At 35.9% G+C, this 17718-nt stretch overlaps 1 protein-coding gene across 1 annotated transcript in view; it reads left to right on the top strand.

Annotated features, from left to right (window-relative positions):
• Positions 1 to 17718, top strand: part of Fermt2 (FERM domain containing kindlin 2) — an 85878-nt gene that overhangs the window by 44512 nt on the left and 23648 nt on the right. The window contains 1 exon segment of the mRNA XM_047538856.1: positions 14748 to 14882. Coding sequence (XP_047394812.1) covers positions 14748 to 14882 — 135 coding nt within the window.

Here is a 17718-nt window from a genome sequence, read left to right as displayed (position 1 = left end):
GGACTAGGAATTGAATTCAGGGGCACTCTGCCAATGAGCTACATCCCTAGTTTTTTTATTTATTTTTTTATTTTTTATTTTGAGGAAAGATCTTGCTTGAGTTGCCCAGGTTAGCCTCAAACTTGAGACGCTCCTGCCTCAGCCTCCTGAGTCTTTGGGATTACAGATGTGCACCATCGTGCCCTGTCAAGATCTCTTTCTTAATCTCTGTTCTTTATAACATCCAGTTCATCTCTCTTAAATGTCATAGTCTTATCATTCTTGCACTTTAATTAAGGATAATTTGTTTTGTTCTCTGCATTATATCTGTTTATCCTAAATTGTGTGTGTGTGTGTGTGTGTGTGTGTGTGTTGCTGTGTGCTAAGCATAAGCTCTACCACTGAGGTACACTATTAGGGTTTTTTTGTTTGGCCTCTGACTTTCATGTCAGAAGCTTTGTTAGCAATCATTGCCGCCACAACAAATTACTGTAAATTTAGCAACCTAACACAACACAAATTTTGTAACTCAGTCTGTAGGTTAAAGTCTGTGCACAGCAGCATGGCACACCTGGGTTCTTTGCTTAGAGTCTTGTAAGGCTGGAATATAGGTGTCAGCAGAACTGTGTTCCCTTCTTGAGTTTCTAAGGATGAGTTCTACATGGTAGAGTTTGGTTCCATGTGATTGTAGTATTAAGAGTTCGGTCAGCTATGTACCATGGGACATTTTCATCTTCTAAAGGTCTCCTGAATTCCTTGCAGAGTTCTCCCTTCATCTTCAAAGCTAGCACCAACAAGTAAGTTCTCTCCTGTTAAATTTATCTGACCTTTCCTGTTTCATCTCTCCTCTGTCTCAGTCTTTTGCCTCCCTCCTCTTTGTAAGTACTGATGAGATTATACTAAGTCTACCCAGATAATCTCAGATTATCTCCCTAAAATGAATTGATTAGTAACCCTAATTCCATTTGCAGAGTCTTTCATAGCATTACTTAGATTATTATTTGTATAACCAGGAGTAGGACTCTTAAGGGAATACCACTAGAATTCTTTCTACCATGGAGGCATTTTTCAGATGACTGGTAATCATTGTCTGTCCCTGCATTTAGGGGTGGGGGCATTTTAAATACCTGATAGGAAGCTCTATGTTGAATGGAGTTAAGTTCATTACTCCCTCTGCAGGGTATATAGACATTGAGCAAGCTTTCAAATGTCAGTTATCTAAAACATCTTGTCCTTGGGGCTATTCAGATCCTCCTTCTCTCTGGGGCAAACTACATTTTTTCAACTACTGTGATTTTTTTCAGTGCCTCATCTTGCTTGATGTTTGGCACAGTGAATCAGAGCATTTCCCATTAATATTTCCTACTTTTATTTGTTCACATTGCTAAGTCACTTGTTGTTTTTTCATCTGTCTTTTGTCTCCCAAATTTTTCTTACAGGATGATTTTCCACTCTTTTTTTTTTTTTTTTAATCCTCTTAAGTTTATGTTGTATTTGTGTGTGCAAGAGACAGAGAAAGAGAGACAGACACATATATTTGGGAAAGAAATGAAAGTAAATGCACAGGTTTAATATATTTATTTAAACAGAAACTCAAGAAAGATTTTTTTTTTTAACTAAAATGTTTGTTTTCCATAAGAACTCTTTGTTACCTCCTTAGTTCTTCACCCTCATTGTTTTTGATACATGTGATACTTCTGTAATCCATTAAAACTAGGTTAGATTGGTCATTTTTTTAATATTACATTGTTTATAATAAACCTTAAATGTAATTGTTATATAGTGTATCTGTTATAAAGAGGTTTTAGCGGCTGGGATTATGGCTCAGTGGTAGAGCGCTCGCCTAGCATGTGTGAGGTCCTGGGTTCAATCCTCAGAATCACATAAAATAAAGTTTAAAAAAGTAAAAAAAATTAAAAAAAATGTTTTAGAACATTATGTGGTACTTATGAATGCTAGTTTATCTTTATTATTGAGCTCTAAAACAGCATAAATAAGATAGTCTTATGTATTGGTATATCCATTTAAAATTTTCATGTCTCATAGTCCTCTAGGCACGTTTGTTTTAGAATTATGTTATTCTCCAGTCCTACTTGACTTTTTTTGTTTTGTTTTGTTTTTGTTTTTGTTTTTTGTGCTGGGGATTGAACCCAAGGCCTCGTGCTTGCAAGGCAAGCACTCTACCAACTGAGCTATATCCCCAGCCCTTCTCCAGTCCCACTTGTATACATGTGATTTGGATTTGGATTCCCAAATTCACTAGTTCTTTTTTTGCAGTGCTGGGGATTGAACCCAGGGCCTTGTACCTGCGAGGCAAGCATTCTACCAACTGAGCTATATCCCCAGCCTACTAGTTCCTTTTGAATATAAGGCATAGAGTAAATAAATTCTAAATTCCTGTATCAATGAAATAAGTATATTATGTAGACAGTTAGGTTTACTTTATTTTTTTTTATTGTTATAACAAAATTGCAAACTACTTATTCACACTTAAGGTGTACACAGTGTTACCCAGTTCCAACAGGGGTCTACCTACCATGAGAAAATAAGATGTCATGGCACACACCTCCTGTAATCCCAGCAGTTTGGGGCACTGAGACTGAAGGGTTGCAAGTGGGAAGCCAGCCTTAGCAATTTAGCAAGACCCTATCTTAAAATGAAAAATAAAAAGGATTGGAGATGTAGTTCCATAGTGGAGGACCTGTGGGGTCAATGCACAGTACCTGGGAGGAAGAGAGGGGAGGGAGAGGAGAGAAGAAGACACGGGAGGAAAGGAAAAAAGAAAATAAGTCAGGCTGGGGATATAGCTCAGTTGGTAGAGTGCTGGTCTCGCAAGCACAAGGCCCTGGGTTCAATCCCCAGCACTGCAAAAAGAAAGAAAAAAGAAAAGAAAAGAAAAAAATAAGTCATTCTTCACCCTCCTCTAAATTATTAGTTATCCCTTAAGGAGAAGTGGAAATTAGAATTACCTACAGAACTTTTGTAAAATAAACTGCTGGCAGCCCCTGAGCTACTGAGACTATTTGATCTTCTTATGAATACTGAATTATGTATTTAGTTATTTTAAATATTATTGTTTTCAATATTATTGAATGTATCAATATTATTTTAACATTGAATGTATTTTTAATACCATTGTATTTTTCATATCATTTAAATAGAATGTATTTTTTAAAGAATGTTTTTAATAATATTCTGACTTCACATCCTATTCTCATGGGCCCAACTAGTTGACTGCTTCATCTACTTATGACTAACCAAAAATCTAGTTAACAGTGTTTATTATTCTTGTTACATTAATAGCTGATTTGTGAGCTGTACAGGAAATTACCTAAGGACAAAAAATCTCAATTATGAATGACGCAGTGCAGTGATGCTCAAGCCCCAGGGAACATGCCAGAAACATTTGAGAAGACTTTTCAGATAACACAGGCTTGGTTTCCCTTCTCTCACTGTACACTGAGTGAGTTATGGTGGAAGCATGTCATATTCTCAGGCATGATTCATTTAATATCCTTCAATACTTTTTAGATTTTCCACCTTGTACACGATTTACTTAGAGGAATCAAATAGGAAGACAGATAGATCACCGCCACCACTTTGACCTCACTTAATACCATAGATGACTGATTGCCAGAAACTTGGAGTTTTGTAATGTTTTCTTCCCTCCCAACATGGCAGGACTGACATTTAAAGTTGGGGGTATACTCTGAACTGAAAGTTCAGTTCATGAATCATTAGGTCTCTGAGCATGTTAAATTTCATTTCCCTTAAAAAGTAGGGTGGCCTACTAGAGCACATGAAAGATGTAAGGGAGAGAATGGAAGAAGAGAAAGTAAGTGGGGATAGATATGATCAAAGTATGTTATTTGCCTGTGTGTATGCGCACAATGAAACCCATCATTCTGTATAATTAAAATGTACTAATAAAAGTAGTCTAGGAGATAATGACTGTTGTAGGCTTAAAAAATACAATTGAAATATTTTCTGACTTTCTAAGTGTACTGTATTTCTGTATTTCTAAATTACTGTTGATGCATCAAACCCCAAAATTGCTTTTGGGGATAAGTAGGTTAAATTTATTTCTTGAATACCCAAAAATAGAGAAAATATTTGATTTTTTTAAATCGCATAACTATAGCTGAAAACTATGCTGTACTGTGTTTTAAAAGAAATAACTTATGCCTGGAAACTTTTTTTGAAGTGACAATTTAAGGAGCAAGCATTTATTTTAAACATGATTTATGCTGTTTGGTACTTAAGATACACTCATCCCAAATTATTAATAATTAAAGAGTAGATATATTCACCTACTCTCTGATCACATTTGTTCAAGATAGTTTTTCTTATTTACACTTCCAGGTTTCAAAAAACACCCCCAGAAAATAGCCTGTAAAATATACAACAGAAGAAAAACTTAATGTGTTCCAGAGTATTCCTAATAGTGACATACGAACACCAATGGAAAACAAAAATCTCACATAGTTATTAAAATTATTTACTTTGGCTTCTTATTTAGGCATGGGGTGTTGCATGTGTAAAATAATTTTTTTAAAAGAAAAAAGGTCCAATATGCTTTTGTAGTAATTACTATCATTAATTTTTTACATGCAAATTAACTTTGATTTTAAGAAATCTGATAAAGAAGAGCAAAGGAAGAAAATGTTTGTAAATGACCAAAAACACATGAGAAGATGTACATCTCTATTGGCCAAAAAAATGTAAATTAAAACAAGATAAAGTATAGTTTTTCACATAAGCAAAGCTTTAAAAAAAAAACGCACATGCCTATCTTGCTCACTTTTGCCTTACTATCACCTGATCCAGTAATCCCAACTCTAATGAATTCCAAAAGAAAGAACAGTATGGGAAAGATGTACATAAATGTTTGTAGAAACCTAATTTATAGTGGACTTAGTATCAGAAAAATGGCTAAATTATGATATATTTACACTGTAGAATATTATATAGCTATTAAATGATTATTCCATTTCTGAAAAATATCTTATAATGACTTATACTTGTGTTATTATTTCTGTTTCTACCAATTGTATTTTTTTTATAATTACAGAAAAACATTACAATAGACTCCCCCCTCCCTTATCCATAGTTTTCACTTTTCAAGGTTTCAGTTTTATTTTCCAGAGTCAACCACAAAGTATTAAATTAAAAATTCCAGAAATAATTCCTAAATTTAAAACTGTGCCCCATTCTAAATAGTTCTGAGTGACCACGTGAAGTATTGCCCTGTCCAGCTGGGAATCATTCTTTTGTCCAGCATATCCAGGCTGTATTAATAGACTATCTGCACCTTAGTCACTCGGGAGCTGTCTTAGTCATCAGATAACTGATACAGTGTTTTGTGTTCAAGTAACGCTTATTTTACTTAATAATGGCCCCAAAGGGCAAGAGAAATGATGCTGCCAATACACATATGCCAAAAAGAAGGTTGGAAGTGCTTCCTACATGTCATCTCAAATCATCAGAAGAAGGGCAGTGAGATAGATCATGTCCACATAACTTCTATTAGAGTATATTAGAATAATTGTTCTATTTTATCATTGGTGTTCCTCTATTACTGTGCTTCATTTATAAATTAAACTTTATCATAGGTAGGCATATACAGGAAAAAAGAATGTGTATGTGGTTATATGTATGTGTATATAAATATACACTTATTATCTCTCTCTCTCTCTCTCTCTCTCTCTCTCTCTCTCTCTCTCACTCACACACACACACACAGGGTTGCTATCCAAAATTTCAGTCATTTCATTGGGGTTCTTGAAACATATCCCCCATCAATAAAAGGAGGCTCTTTAATACCTAATACTTAAAAAGCTATTGTTATGTATCATTTAATTTTTACAGCAACCTCTGAGTTACTATTGTTTTCATCTCACCAGTGAGGAAACCCAGACAGACAAGGACAGGTTGAGTATCATGCCTGAGGTCACACAGCTAATAGTGGAGGTAGGATTTGAATCCAGGTGGTTTGGCTATGTGTCTCTTAGCTTGATAGTGCCCATTTGATAGATAGATCCTAGTCTCAGTTTTCCTAGTTTCCTGAATTTTATAATACTGGGTTGGATCTAGGACTTCTGTAGCTGTAAACTGCCACATGTAAAACTATGATCCAGTAATTTTAGCAGTTTGGAATATTACAGGTTATACAGTGATTTGCATTGTGTTGTTTATTCTTTTTATGCCCTGGAATGTAGAATAGTACTGCCAAAGGTAGCATGAGGTATATAGACCTCATGCTTCTCCTGTTGCTGCTTTTCTGCTTTTTTCTTTTTCTTTATTTTTGGGCTCTCCATCTCTTCATACTTTTTATTTTTTAATTCATTTTATTGTGATATAATTGATATACATAAACTGTACCCATTTAAAGTATACAGTTGAGTTTTGATGAGTGTTACACCACAGTCAGAAAAAGTATAGAGTATTTCTATCATTCTTCAGATTTTAGCTACTAACAACCATTTTTTGTTTGGCACTGTGGAGTTGTTGGCACTCCCTGGAATTTTATGAATCTTGTATTTTCTAAAGGGCTTCTTTCCTTAATATATTGACATATTCGTTTTTGAGATTTATTTTATTGTGCAAATAGTTTTGTTTCTTTTATTGATGAGTTGTATTACATTGTATGACTAGCATTTCCCTTGATGTAAAAATGCCATATTTTTTAATCCATTGAATTATTTCCAGTTTTGGCTTTTATGAATAAAGCTATTACGAATGTGTTTTTCATTTTCATTTATAAATAACTAGGAGAAGAATGTCTGAGTGGTATGGAGATGTGTGTTTATAAGAAACTGTCAAACTGTTTTCATATTGTCTTGTTTTACATTCTCCCCAGCTGAGTATGAGAGTTCCAGTTCTTCCTCCATGTCTGTGTGTATCATAATACCCAGCACTGGATATTGCCAGTCCTCTGAATGCTGGCCACTCTGTTGGTTATATACAGCCATCTCATTATGGTTTTAATTTGCATTCCCCTAATAACTGGTAATGTTAGATATCTCTTTGTGTGTTTCTTAACCTTTCTTTGATGAAGTCCATGTCCAGATCTTTAGCCCAGTAGTCTCTTATTACTGAGTTGTATGGATTCATATATTATTCTGAGTATAAGTCTTATGACAGATATACTTGTATATATTTTGTCCCTATATGTGCTTGCCTTTTTGATTCCTCAACAGTGCCTTTAAAGAGCAGGGTGGGTTTTTATTTTTATTTTTATTTTTAAAATAAGGGGCCATATTTTTATGGTTCATTTTGTGTATCTTCAGAAATATTTGTTTATATTTTCTCCTGGTTTTATAATTTGGGCTGTTAAATTTAGATCTGTGATCCATTTATAATTAATTGTTGTATATTCAAGTTAGGTAAGGATCATTGTTCTTTTTAAAAATACTATGAATCTCTCATGGTTCACCAATATTTATTGAAAAGATTTTCCTTTCCCTTTAATTGCCTTGGCACCTTTTGTCAAAAAGTATTGATTACCAATTTCTAGGTCTACTTTAGGGCCTTGCCTTCAGTTCATTCATCTTCTTGTCTTATTTAGCCAATAATTTTACTGGCTCCATTGTTGTAATTTATGATGTTTGAAATCACTTCCAATTTTGTTCTTTTAAGGATTGCTTTGTTTCCTTTAGGATTATTTTTATTTCCTTATGAATTTATAATCTGCTTGTCAATTTCTGCCAAAAAAAAAAGAAAAAAGTTTGGGATCTCAATGAACCTTAGGTCAATTTGGAAAGAATTGACTTCTTAATAATGTTGAATCTTATAATTCATGAACATGGTATTTAATGTGTAATGTAATACATAAGAGATTGTTTATTAGAGTCATCCTTAATTTATTTTACACTTTTATTTGACCATTATGCCTCTTATCAACCTCAAATGAAAATAGACTCGGGGGGATTCTCTTTTCTGAATTGGGGATTGAACCCAGGGTTTCACATATGTGAGGCAAGCACTTTGCCACTGAGCTACATCCCAGCCCCAGGGCAGCAGGGGGCGGGGCACTCTTGCAACCTTTAAATACAAGGTAAAAAAGTTTAAATCAATTAAAATTTGAGATTTGCTAATGTAAGGAAAGTATCATTGTGTTTATCTGAGGTATTATGTGTACCTCATGCTATGCACAATGAATGGGGGCTACCATGTAATATAAAGCTTAATTTTTTCTATAAAAAATAAATACATAAATAGGGGTTCTGATATTCTTTCTGCACCCCAGTGGATTTTCTCTCTACTTTGTGATCATTACATTTATTAGATAGTACTGTATTAAGAGTACTTTGGGGCCCCACTTAGCAGCCCAACCCTGGTAATGCATCCATCTGATCTGTCTGGGCACAACTCCACTCAACAGTACTTTCCATTCTGTCCTTCCTTATACTGGTGAGAAAGGAAGCTTAAAGCTGTTTGAACCAACTTCGGTTTTAGGCCACTCAAGCTAGTAGCTCAGTGAGCAGCACAAAGAGATGAAGGGTTTAACAATTCCCAGCCCTTGCACTCTGTAAGGGATACATAGCCCAGGAAGAAATGGAAAGGATAGTCAAGCATAGGCAGATTGAACCACCTCAGGGAGATAATTCTTTCATTTATCATTAAGCCTCTAATCCCAGCAACTCTAGAGGCTGAGGGAGGAGGATCACAAGATTGAAACCAGTCTCAGCAATTCAGTGAAGACCTAAGTAACTTAGACCCTCTCAAAATTAAAAGGGATGGGGATGTAGCTCAGTGGTAAAGTGCTCCTGGGTTCAATCCCAAATGTACAACCCAACACAAAACAAAGCACCATTTTCCTTTTTTTTTGGTTCTTGCTGTGCTGATTGGTTCACAGTTATATATAGATACAGATATTTCTGTCTTTTTTTTCTCTCCTTCTCACTCTAATAGCCAAATTCTCATTTTTTTCCTCTGCTTACTTTTTTTCTCCTCCTTTATAACCATCACTTCTACATCTCTTCTGTTTTCTCCCTGTTAACATTAAACATTCTAAACTTTCTTTTACCTTATCACATTATATTGTCTCTTAATGAACTGTATTTTTATTAAAAGTATTTTTGAGCTAGTTGATTTGTATATTTCCTGCCCCCACCATTCATGTTGTTGGCAGTTATTAGTACTGTGGATGGTATTGTTGAAACCTGCTGTTTACTTCAATCCCAGATCCACAGCTTTTTATTGTTATTGCTATTGACAATTGATGACACACCATTCCCATTTTTGTGGTAGTTAGTGTGGGAGATTCCATATTAGGCACGAGGAATTTATTTTAATGCTATACATTGTTTGTTTTCTGCATTTCTATGAGGTGCTGGGAAACTACTGCGTAGAGACTCCTGCTGAGCTAAACCTAGCCAAGGGACATTGCATCTTACTCTTTACTCAAACTAACCATGCTCAAAGTTCAAAACTAGTTTAATAGAATAGAAGAGACAAACTAGGAGCAACTTGCCCCAAGCAAGAACAGCTGGGGTTGGGGCTGGGGCTGGGGTTGGGGAGGTCCTACTTAGAAACATCCACTCATACAGCAAAAGCAGAATTAACACAAAGGCTCTGGACACTACACTTATGAAGGGTCTCAATCTGGATTACTCCCATACCTCTTTAGAATATACAGAGGTAGTAAGAAAAATAATCACAGGAACCCCACATACCCTGTTGTATACAAAACAGTTGCCAGATCTATAAGAAGGTTCTTACTCTTTTGAGACCTACAAGTGCAGAAGACATGTTCGGGTAACCCTAAGATGGCGGCTGGCGTTGAGCCCAGAGGTGGCGCATAGTGTTAACACGGCGTGATCTATTTTTGCCTGATTAGTTAATGTCTCCTCTGGCTAGTGGTCAACAGATATTCCTCATTCTTTCTTGATTGGTACCGAGGGGCGTGCCTCAATTGTGCTAATCCTAAGCTGATTGGCTGCCTTAGGTATATAAGACACACACCTATAGGAGCACCTCAGATAAGCCACACCTCTAGATTGCTGGGCGGAGTATAAGCAGCACCTCTGATAGATCACAGAAAGCAGATGGCAGATCACAGATCACAGAATGCAGGATGCACCATAGACACACCTTTAGCACGCACTTCTAGCACGCACCTTTAGGACACAGGATGTAGGATGCACCTTTAAGAAGCAGCAGCAGAACTCTAAGAATAAGTAGCATCTCTGAAAGCGTAGCCCCTCTCCGATAAGCAAAGATTCTCCTTTAAGCAAAGCCTTTTCTTCCTCTCTCTCTCTCTTTTTCTAAAACTTCCTCTATAAGCTAGGGAACAAGCAAGAAAGCAGTACACTAAAGAGAAAGATAGTAGAAGTAGTTCATTTCCAGTCCACCTCTGATAAATACTCGCGCAATTGTTGCTGCAGGCGGTAACAATATCCGAGCGACTGTTGCCTTGGGCGGTGACATACAAGGAAAGTGGAATCCTCAAGCTCATACACTATCAAAATACACTCATTATCCCTAGAAAACTAGCAGGAAAACCATACTATAAAACCAACTTGGAGATATACTGAAAAAATCTCAACAACCTGATGTTCCAGAAGACTTCGGCAGGAAAAGACTGTGCCCTAAGAAGATCTGCACATAAGAATGTAAGAAAAATCCATCCCAACAGATGCATAAAATCCAACACAGGAATGCAATAAATATGAAAAAGCAAGGTAACATGACACCTCCTAAAGTTCATAATTCACCAGCAACTGACTGTAAAGATATTGAAGTGGATGAAATACCAGACACAAAATTCAAAAGAAGAGCCAGGCGAGGTGGTGCACGCCTGCAATCTCAGCATCTTGGGAGACTGAGACAGGACGATCTTGAGTTCAAAGCCAGCCTCAGCAAAAGTGAGGCACTATATCAATACAAGCAACAATAGGTGTTGGCGAGGATGTGGGGAAAAAGGTCCACTCATACATTGCTGGTGGGGTTGCAAATTAGTGCAGCCACTCTGGAAAGCAGTGTGGAGATTCCTTAGAAAACTTGGAATGGACCTACCATTTGACCCAGCTATCCCACTCCTCGGCCTATACCCAAAGGACTTAAAATCAGCATACTACAGAGATACACATCAATGTTCATAACTGCTCCATTCACAATAGCCAGACTCTAGAATCAGCCTAGATGCCCTTCAATTGATGAATGGATAAAGAAACTGTGGTATATATATACAATGGAATATTACTCAGCTATAAAGAATAATAAAATTATGACATTTGCAGGCAAATGGATGAAATTGGAGAATATCATGTTAAGTGAGATAAGCCAATCTCAAAAATCCAAAAGGCGAATGATCTCACTGATAAGTGGATGATGACACATAATGGGGGGTGGGAGGGGGGGCAAGAATGGAGGAAGGAGGGACTGTATAGAGGGAAAAGAGAGGTGGAAGGGGTGGGGGGGAAGGAAAAAAATAACGGAATGAATCAAACCATTACTCTATGTAAATGTATGAATATGCAAATGGTATGCTGTTACTCCATGTACAAACAGAAACAACATGAATCCCATTTGTTTACAATAAAAATAAATTAAAAAAGAAAAAAGTGAGGCACTAAGCAATCCAGTGAGATCCTGTCTCTAAATAAAATACAAAATAGGGCTGGGGATGTGGCTCAGTGGTTGAATACCCCTGAGTTCAATCCCTGTTACCAAAAATAAACTCAAAAGATTATTAAAAATGAGCAACGAATTTCAAGAGAACACAGAAAAACAGCTGAATAAAATAAGGAAGTCAGAGCAAGATATGAATGAGAAATTCAACAAGGAGAAAGAGATATTAAGAAAGAACCAAACAGAAATCTTTGAAATAAAAGACAAGAAATCAAATATCCAGTTGAAAATCTCTTAATAGAGTAGACCATGCTGATCACATACAGAAGGCATTCAGAACCCCAAATAGACAAGCTCAAAAGAGAACTTCTCCATGGCACATTATAATTAAAATACCTAATATACAGAACAAAGTGAATTTGAGAAGTCTCAGGAGAAAAACATCAGGTAGCATTTAGAGGTAAGCCAATCAGTATCACTTCTGATTTCTCATCACAAACTCTAAAATCCAGGAGGACTTGGAATGATGTGTTCCAAGCCTGACAACCAAGATTTGATATAGCCAAGCAAAACTGTCTATAGAATCAAGAGAGAAAAACCTTCCAAGGTTAAGAAAAAAAATAAGGGGCATGACTTCTAAGCCAGCACTATAGAAAATACTTAAAGAAATACTGCACAGAGAACAGCTATAAAACAAACCCCAGAGCTGGTGTATGGACAAATATCATTTGAATAGTAGCTAAGCAAATGAGAAGCAGGACCCAATTAAACATTAGAAATAAATCAACATAATAGGAATTAACAAACATCTCTATAATTACATTGAATGTAAATAGTCTGAATTCTCTAACTAAAAGACATAGACTATCAGAATGGATTAAAAAATAGTTAATATAACTATATATTGTTTGCAAGACACTTGTCTTATAGGCAAAGACAGTCACAGGCTGAAAGTGAAAGGATGGAAATGGAACCTGAAAAATAAGCATATCCTACAAAGCTAACTTCAAGCCAAAATTAATCAGAAGAGTCAGGGTCACTTCATACTGGTAAAGGAACAGTCCAACAAGAAGATAAAATAATAGTCAATATGCCCCAAAGGTTGGTGCACCTAATTACAGAAAACACACTACTCAACTTAAAAGACTCAGATGTATCCCAGTAAAATAATATTGGTTGATTTCAGCATATCTCTCTCACCAGTGGATAGGTCATGGAGACATACTCGATAAAGATCCTTCAAACCTAAAAAATATTATAAATCAAATGGACTTAGTAGACAAGTCAAATTATAGATGTGATTCTATACTTAGAAAATCTACCAGAAGACTAGTAGAGCTAATAAACAAATTCAACAGTGTAGCAAGTTACAAAATCAGCATGCAGAAATCAATAGCCCATTCACAATAGCCAAGAAAAAACAAACAAAAAAACTCTAAGAATAAATTTCACCAAGGAGGTGAAAGATTGCTGCAGTGAATACTATGAAACATCGAAGAAAATTGAAAAAGACACGGAAAATGGAAGGACTTCACATGTTCATGGATGGTCAAAATACATTGTTAAAATGGCCACATCACCAAAACAATATACAGATTCAGTGCAGTCCTCAATAAAATACCAATACCAGAACTAGAAAAAGTGTGTGTTTGAAAGAAAAAAAAAATCCAGAATAGCCAATGCAATTCTTAGCCAAAAAAGCAATGCTGGAGACATCACAATACCTGACTTTGTATTATACTACAGAAACGTTGTAACAAAAACTACATGATAATTAAAACACTCAGATAGACCAATGATACAGAATAGAAGACAGAGTCAAACCTACATGGATACAGTCATTTATTTGATCTTTGAAAAAGGTAATAAAAGCATGTTGAAGAAAAGCCTTTTAACAAATAGGACTGGGAAAATTGGTTATCCATATATAGAAGAATGAGACTCGATCCTTCTCACTCATCCTGCTCAAAGGTCAACTCAAAATGGATCAAAAACGTAGAAATCAGACCAGAAACTGCAACTCCTAGAAGAAAACAGGGTCAGTACCCCAGCATATAGACCCAGGCAACTACTGTCTCAGTATGACTCCTGTAGCTCAGGAAGTAATACTAAGAATTGATAAATGGTATGACATTAAATTAAAGATCTGGAAAGCAAAGGAAATAAGAATATGAAGAGAGAACATACAGAATGAGAAAAGATTTTTGCTATTCTTCTGATAGTTTTAATATCCAGAATTTTATGTAGAGCTCAAAAAACTCAACACCACAAAAACCCCAGATAGCCTAATTAATAAATGGGCAAATAAACTGAACAATTTTTGAAAGAAGAAATACAAATATGTGAAAAAATATTGACCAACAAATATATGAAAAAATGTTCAGCATCATTAGCAGTTAGAGAAATGTAAATCAGAACCATACTGAGATTTCATTTCCCTCCAGTTATAATGGCAGCCATTGAGAATACAAACAATAATAAATGCTGGAAAGGATATGGGGGGAAAGCAACACTTAAAAGAAGAATGAAATTATGTCATTTGCAGGAAAATCAGTGAGAACATCAGATTAAGTGAAATAAGCCAAACTCAAAAGGTCAGGGGTCGTGTGTTTTTTCCCATATGTGGAAGCTAGAGAAGAACAAGGAAAAGAAAGGTCATGGGAGTCTCATGAATATTGAAGGAAAATCAGAAGAGGAAAGGGACCATTGGAAGGGGTCAAGAGAAAGAAAAGGAAAATACTGGGGAGTGATATTAGCCAAATTATATTGTCTTATTGTATTCATGTACAAATAGGTAACAGTGAATCCCATCATTATTAATATTTACAATGTACCAATAAAAAATGGGGGAAAACAACAAAAAATTAGCCTTCACTAAAAGAGAAAAGAGTGCTTTTGATAGTTTTTGCCAGGGCAGAGGATTGATAGGGGTCAAACCCAGGGCCTCAAGCATGCTAAGCAAATGCTTCACCTCTGTAGTTGTGTGTATGTGTGTGTGTGTGTGTGTGTTTTAATACAAGTCCCATACTATATATCACTCAGTCTTTTATTTGATATCAATGTCTGGCCAAATTCAGGCACACTGAGGAAAAAAAAACAAATTCCTACCTTGAAATAGATTAAGTAGATTTACCAAGTATAAAGTCCCTAAATTCTTAATTTCAGTAAAATAATTTATTTTCTTATCTTAACAGATATAAGACACCCTGAAGAACTTTCTCTCTTGAAAAAACCCAGAGATCCAACAAAGAAAAAAAAGAAAAAGCTAGATGACCAATCTGAAGATGAGGCACTTGAATTAGAGGGGCCTCTTATCACTCCTGGATCAGGTGAGACGAACTAAGCTAGGGGCTGAAAGGGAGAACCCTGGACTGTGTGTTTTGATAGAGGGCAAATGGATTGTATATGCCAAGAGAGTACCTTAAGTTCAAAAAAACTGAAGTCTCTTTCAGCACCTTTGCCCAGTCATGGATCACCTTCAATGTCATTTAGTTTCTGTCATGTGTAAAAATTAATGTTGAATCAGTATGCAGGAAGCCTGATTCTCCTGCTCAGAATGAAAAAGAGGTTCCTAAAGTGGACTCAGTTCTTTGGTTTGTAGAAATTGGAAGTGAGTACGAAAACCGCCACTATTTAGTTCATACATTATTACCTAAAACTACTTAAATTACTTAACTTTCCCTGTGCCTTGCATACTCTGGTCTCTTTGCTCCCCACATTTTTTCCCTTAAGTTTCACTCCTTGGAGAAACTTCTTCAAATTCCCACATTTTACTTCCCCAATCTGAATTAGGTATCCTTCTGTCATAAGTCACCACTTTTCTGCATTTTCTGTTATACTGTGTTGTCCTCTAGTATTTGTGAATTCCCTTCACTGAGGGACACAAACTCACCTTTTTATTACCAGAACCTAATTCAGTACATGGTGTACATCAGGTAGATAGGTAATTGAGTAGCTGGATGACTAATTGATAGATAATAGTTCCATAGTCCTAGGCATATGTATGGTCTGAACATTACAGAGTCCCACATTTCCATTGGCCATGTGCATTTATAAATCCATTACTTAGGATAAGTCCCTCCAGCAAATACTTAAGTTTACTTCATTCCTGGCTTTTCACATTTTGGGATGATGATGGTGGTGATAGTAGACACTGATTACTGAACTGTTCCCACAACTATATAATGTGCTTTATCTGTAAAAACTCATTTTAATTCTCACTACAACCTTTTGAAGTAGATTCTGTTATTACCCATAGGTTAAGGATGAAGAAATCATGGCACCATATGGTTAGGAACATCTAGGGTCATAGACCTTGTAACTTTTCTGTTATTACTTATGTTCTGATTGTATTTACTCTTAAGTAGTTTATAGGTTAGTTGAAAATACAGTTTCTGTATTTAAGAGAAAATGCATCAGTGTTAAATGAACATTGTAGAAGATAATGTTTTAGAAATTTGGTAAACAAAATCATTAATCCCAGATAAAGTATATTCCCTGTTATGGGTTGGGGAATTAAGTTTACTAATTAAGCTTTTAAGGTCCAGTGGCTAGAATTTTGATGAAAAGGCAATCCAAACAGAAATAATAATACCGACAAAGAACATCCTTGGAAAGAAAAATATGTAGACATGATTGTTACACAATATATGCATGTATGGAAATATCACAATGAAACCCACTAATTTGTACAATTAACATATGTTAATAAATAAAGTACAAGGCATGAATAAATCCATTGAGCAGATTCATGTGAGAGAGATCTCCAAGGTACTTCAAGATCACATTGGAGAATATTTAATGGCAGGTTAATGAATTCAGACTAGTGTATTATAGAGTGATTTTTGAACATGTTACAAAAAGAAATTATTATTTTTGAAAAAATATCAAATTTACTTCCATTCAGTAATTTGGAGGAGGAAATGGGGAGAAAAATATTTTGAATAGAGGTAGCAGCCCACATATTGATGAAGTAAGAAGAGAATATATTGTGATATAAGAAATATATTTTGGTCTTTTTTCAGTGTATATAGCAGAACTCCTAAAACTTTTGCAATAAAAGCCATAAAGGAGCATCTTTTATGTTCATAACAAACCTCATTAAAGCAGAATTGTTTGTTAATGATGAGGTATAAGCAAAAAAATTGAGGTGAACCCTAGTCCTCATCCCTCCCAGACTTCCTGTGAAGAAAAGAGGGGCTGTGAATGAATCACTGAACTAGCTCATTCTGTTACTATAACAAAACTCCTAAGACTGGGTAACTCATATTAGAGGTTTATTTAGCTCACAAAATGGAGGTTTAAAAGCATGAGCCAACATCAGGTTGGCTCTGGTGAAGACCTGTTGGCATCACAATGGCAAGAATATGTGCAAGAGGGAGCATATTTTAGCTTTTTCAGTGCTGTGACCAAAAGACCTGACAAGAACAATTTTAAAGTAGGGAAAGTTTATTTGGGGCTTACGAGATCAGAGGTCTCAGTCATAGATGGCAGACTCCATTGTTCTTTGCCTGAGATGAAGCAGAACATCATGGCAGAAGGGTACAGTGGAGGAAAGCAGCTAGGGACGCAGTACCCAGAAGCAGAGAAAGCTTTTACTCCCAGGGACAAAATATAAACGCCAAAGGCACACTCCAGTGACCTATAACCTCCAGCCACACTCTTCCTGCCTGCAGTTAACACCCAGTTAATACATTCAAATGGATTAATGCACCAGTTAGGTTAAGGCTCTCATAACCCCATCATTTCACCTCTGAACCTTCTTGCATTGTCTCACACATGAGCTTTTAGGGGACACACCATAACATGGAGAGATCACATGTCAACACAGGAAGCCAGAGCACAATTCAGTGGTTAAACTTTCTCTTTTTATAACAACCCTCTTAGAAGAACTAAATCAGAGTCCCATGAGAACCATCTCATTTTTTTTCTGAAGATAGTATCTGCCCCCCCTCCAGTGATCTAAACATTTCCCACTAGGCCCTGCCTCTTAATGATCAGACACCTAATATTGACATACTAGGGATCAAACTTCCAGCACCTGGATCCTTGGGAGACAAAACACATCCAAACCACATTAATTATTTTAAGCAATTGTGCTTAAAATATATAGTTAAGCCTCCATAAAATACCAAAAAGATGTGATTTAGAGAGCTTCCAGGTTGG

The sequence above is a fragment of the Sciurus carolinensis genome, chromosome 2 (genome assembly GCF_902686445.1).
Source record: "Sciurus carolinensis chromosome 2, mSciCar1.2, whole genome shotgun sequence".
NCBI classification, from domain to species: Eukaryota; Metazoa; Chordata; class Mammalia; order Rodentia; family Sciuridae; genus Sciurus; species Sciurus carolinensis.
This window is presented reverse-complemented; position numbering and strand designations above follow the sequence as displayed.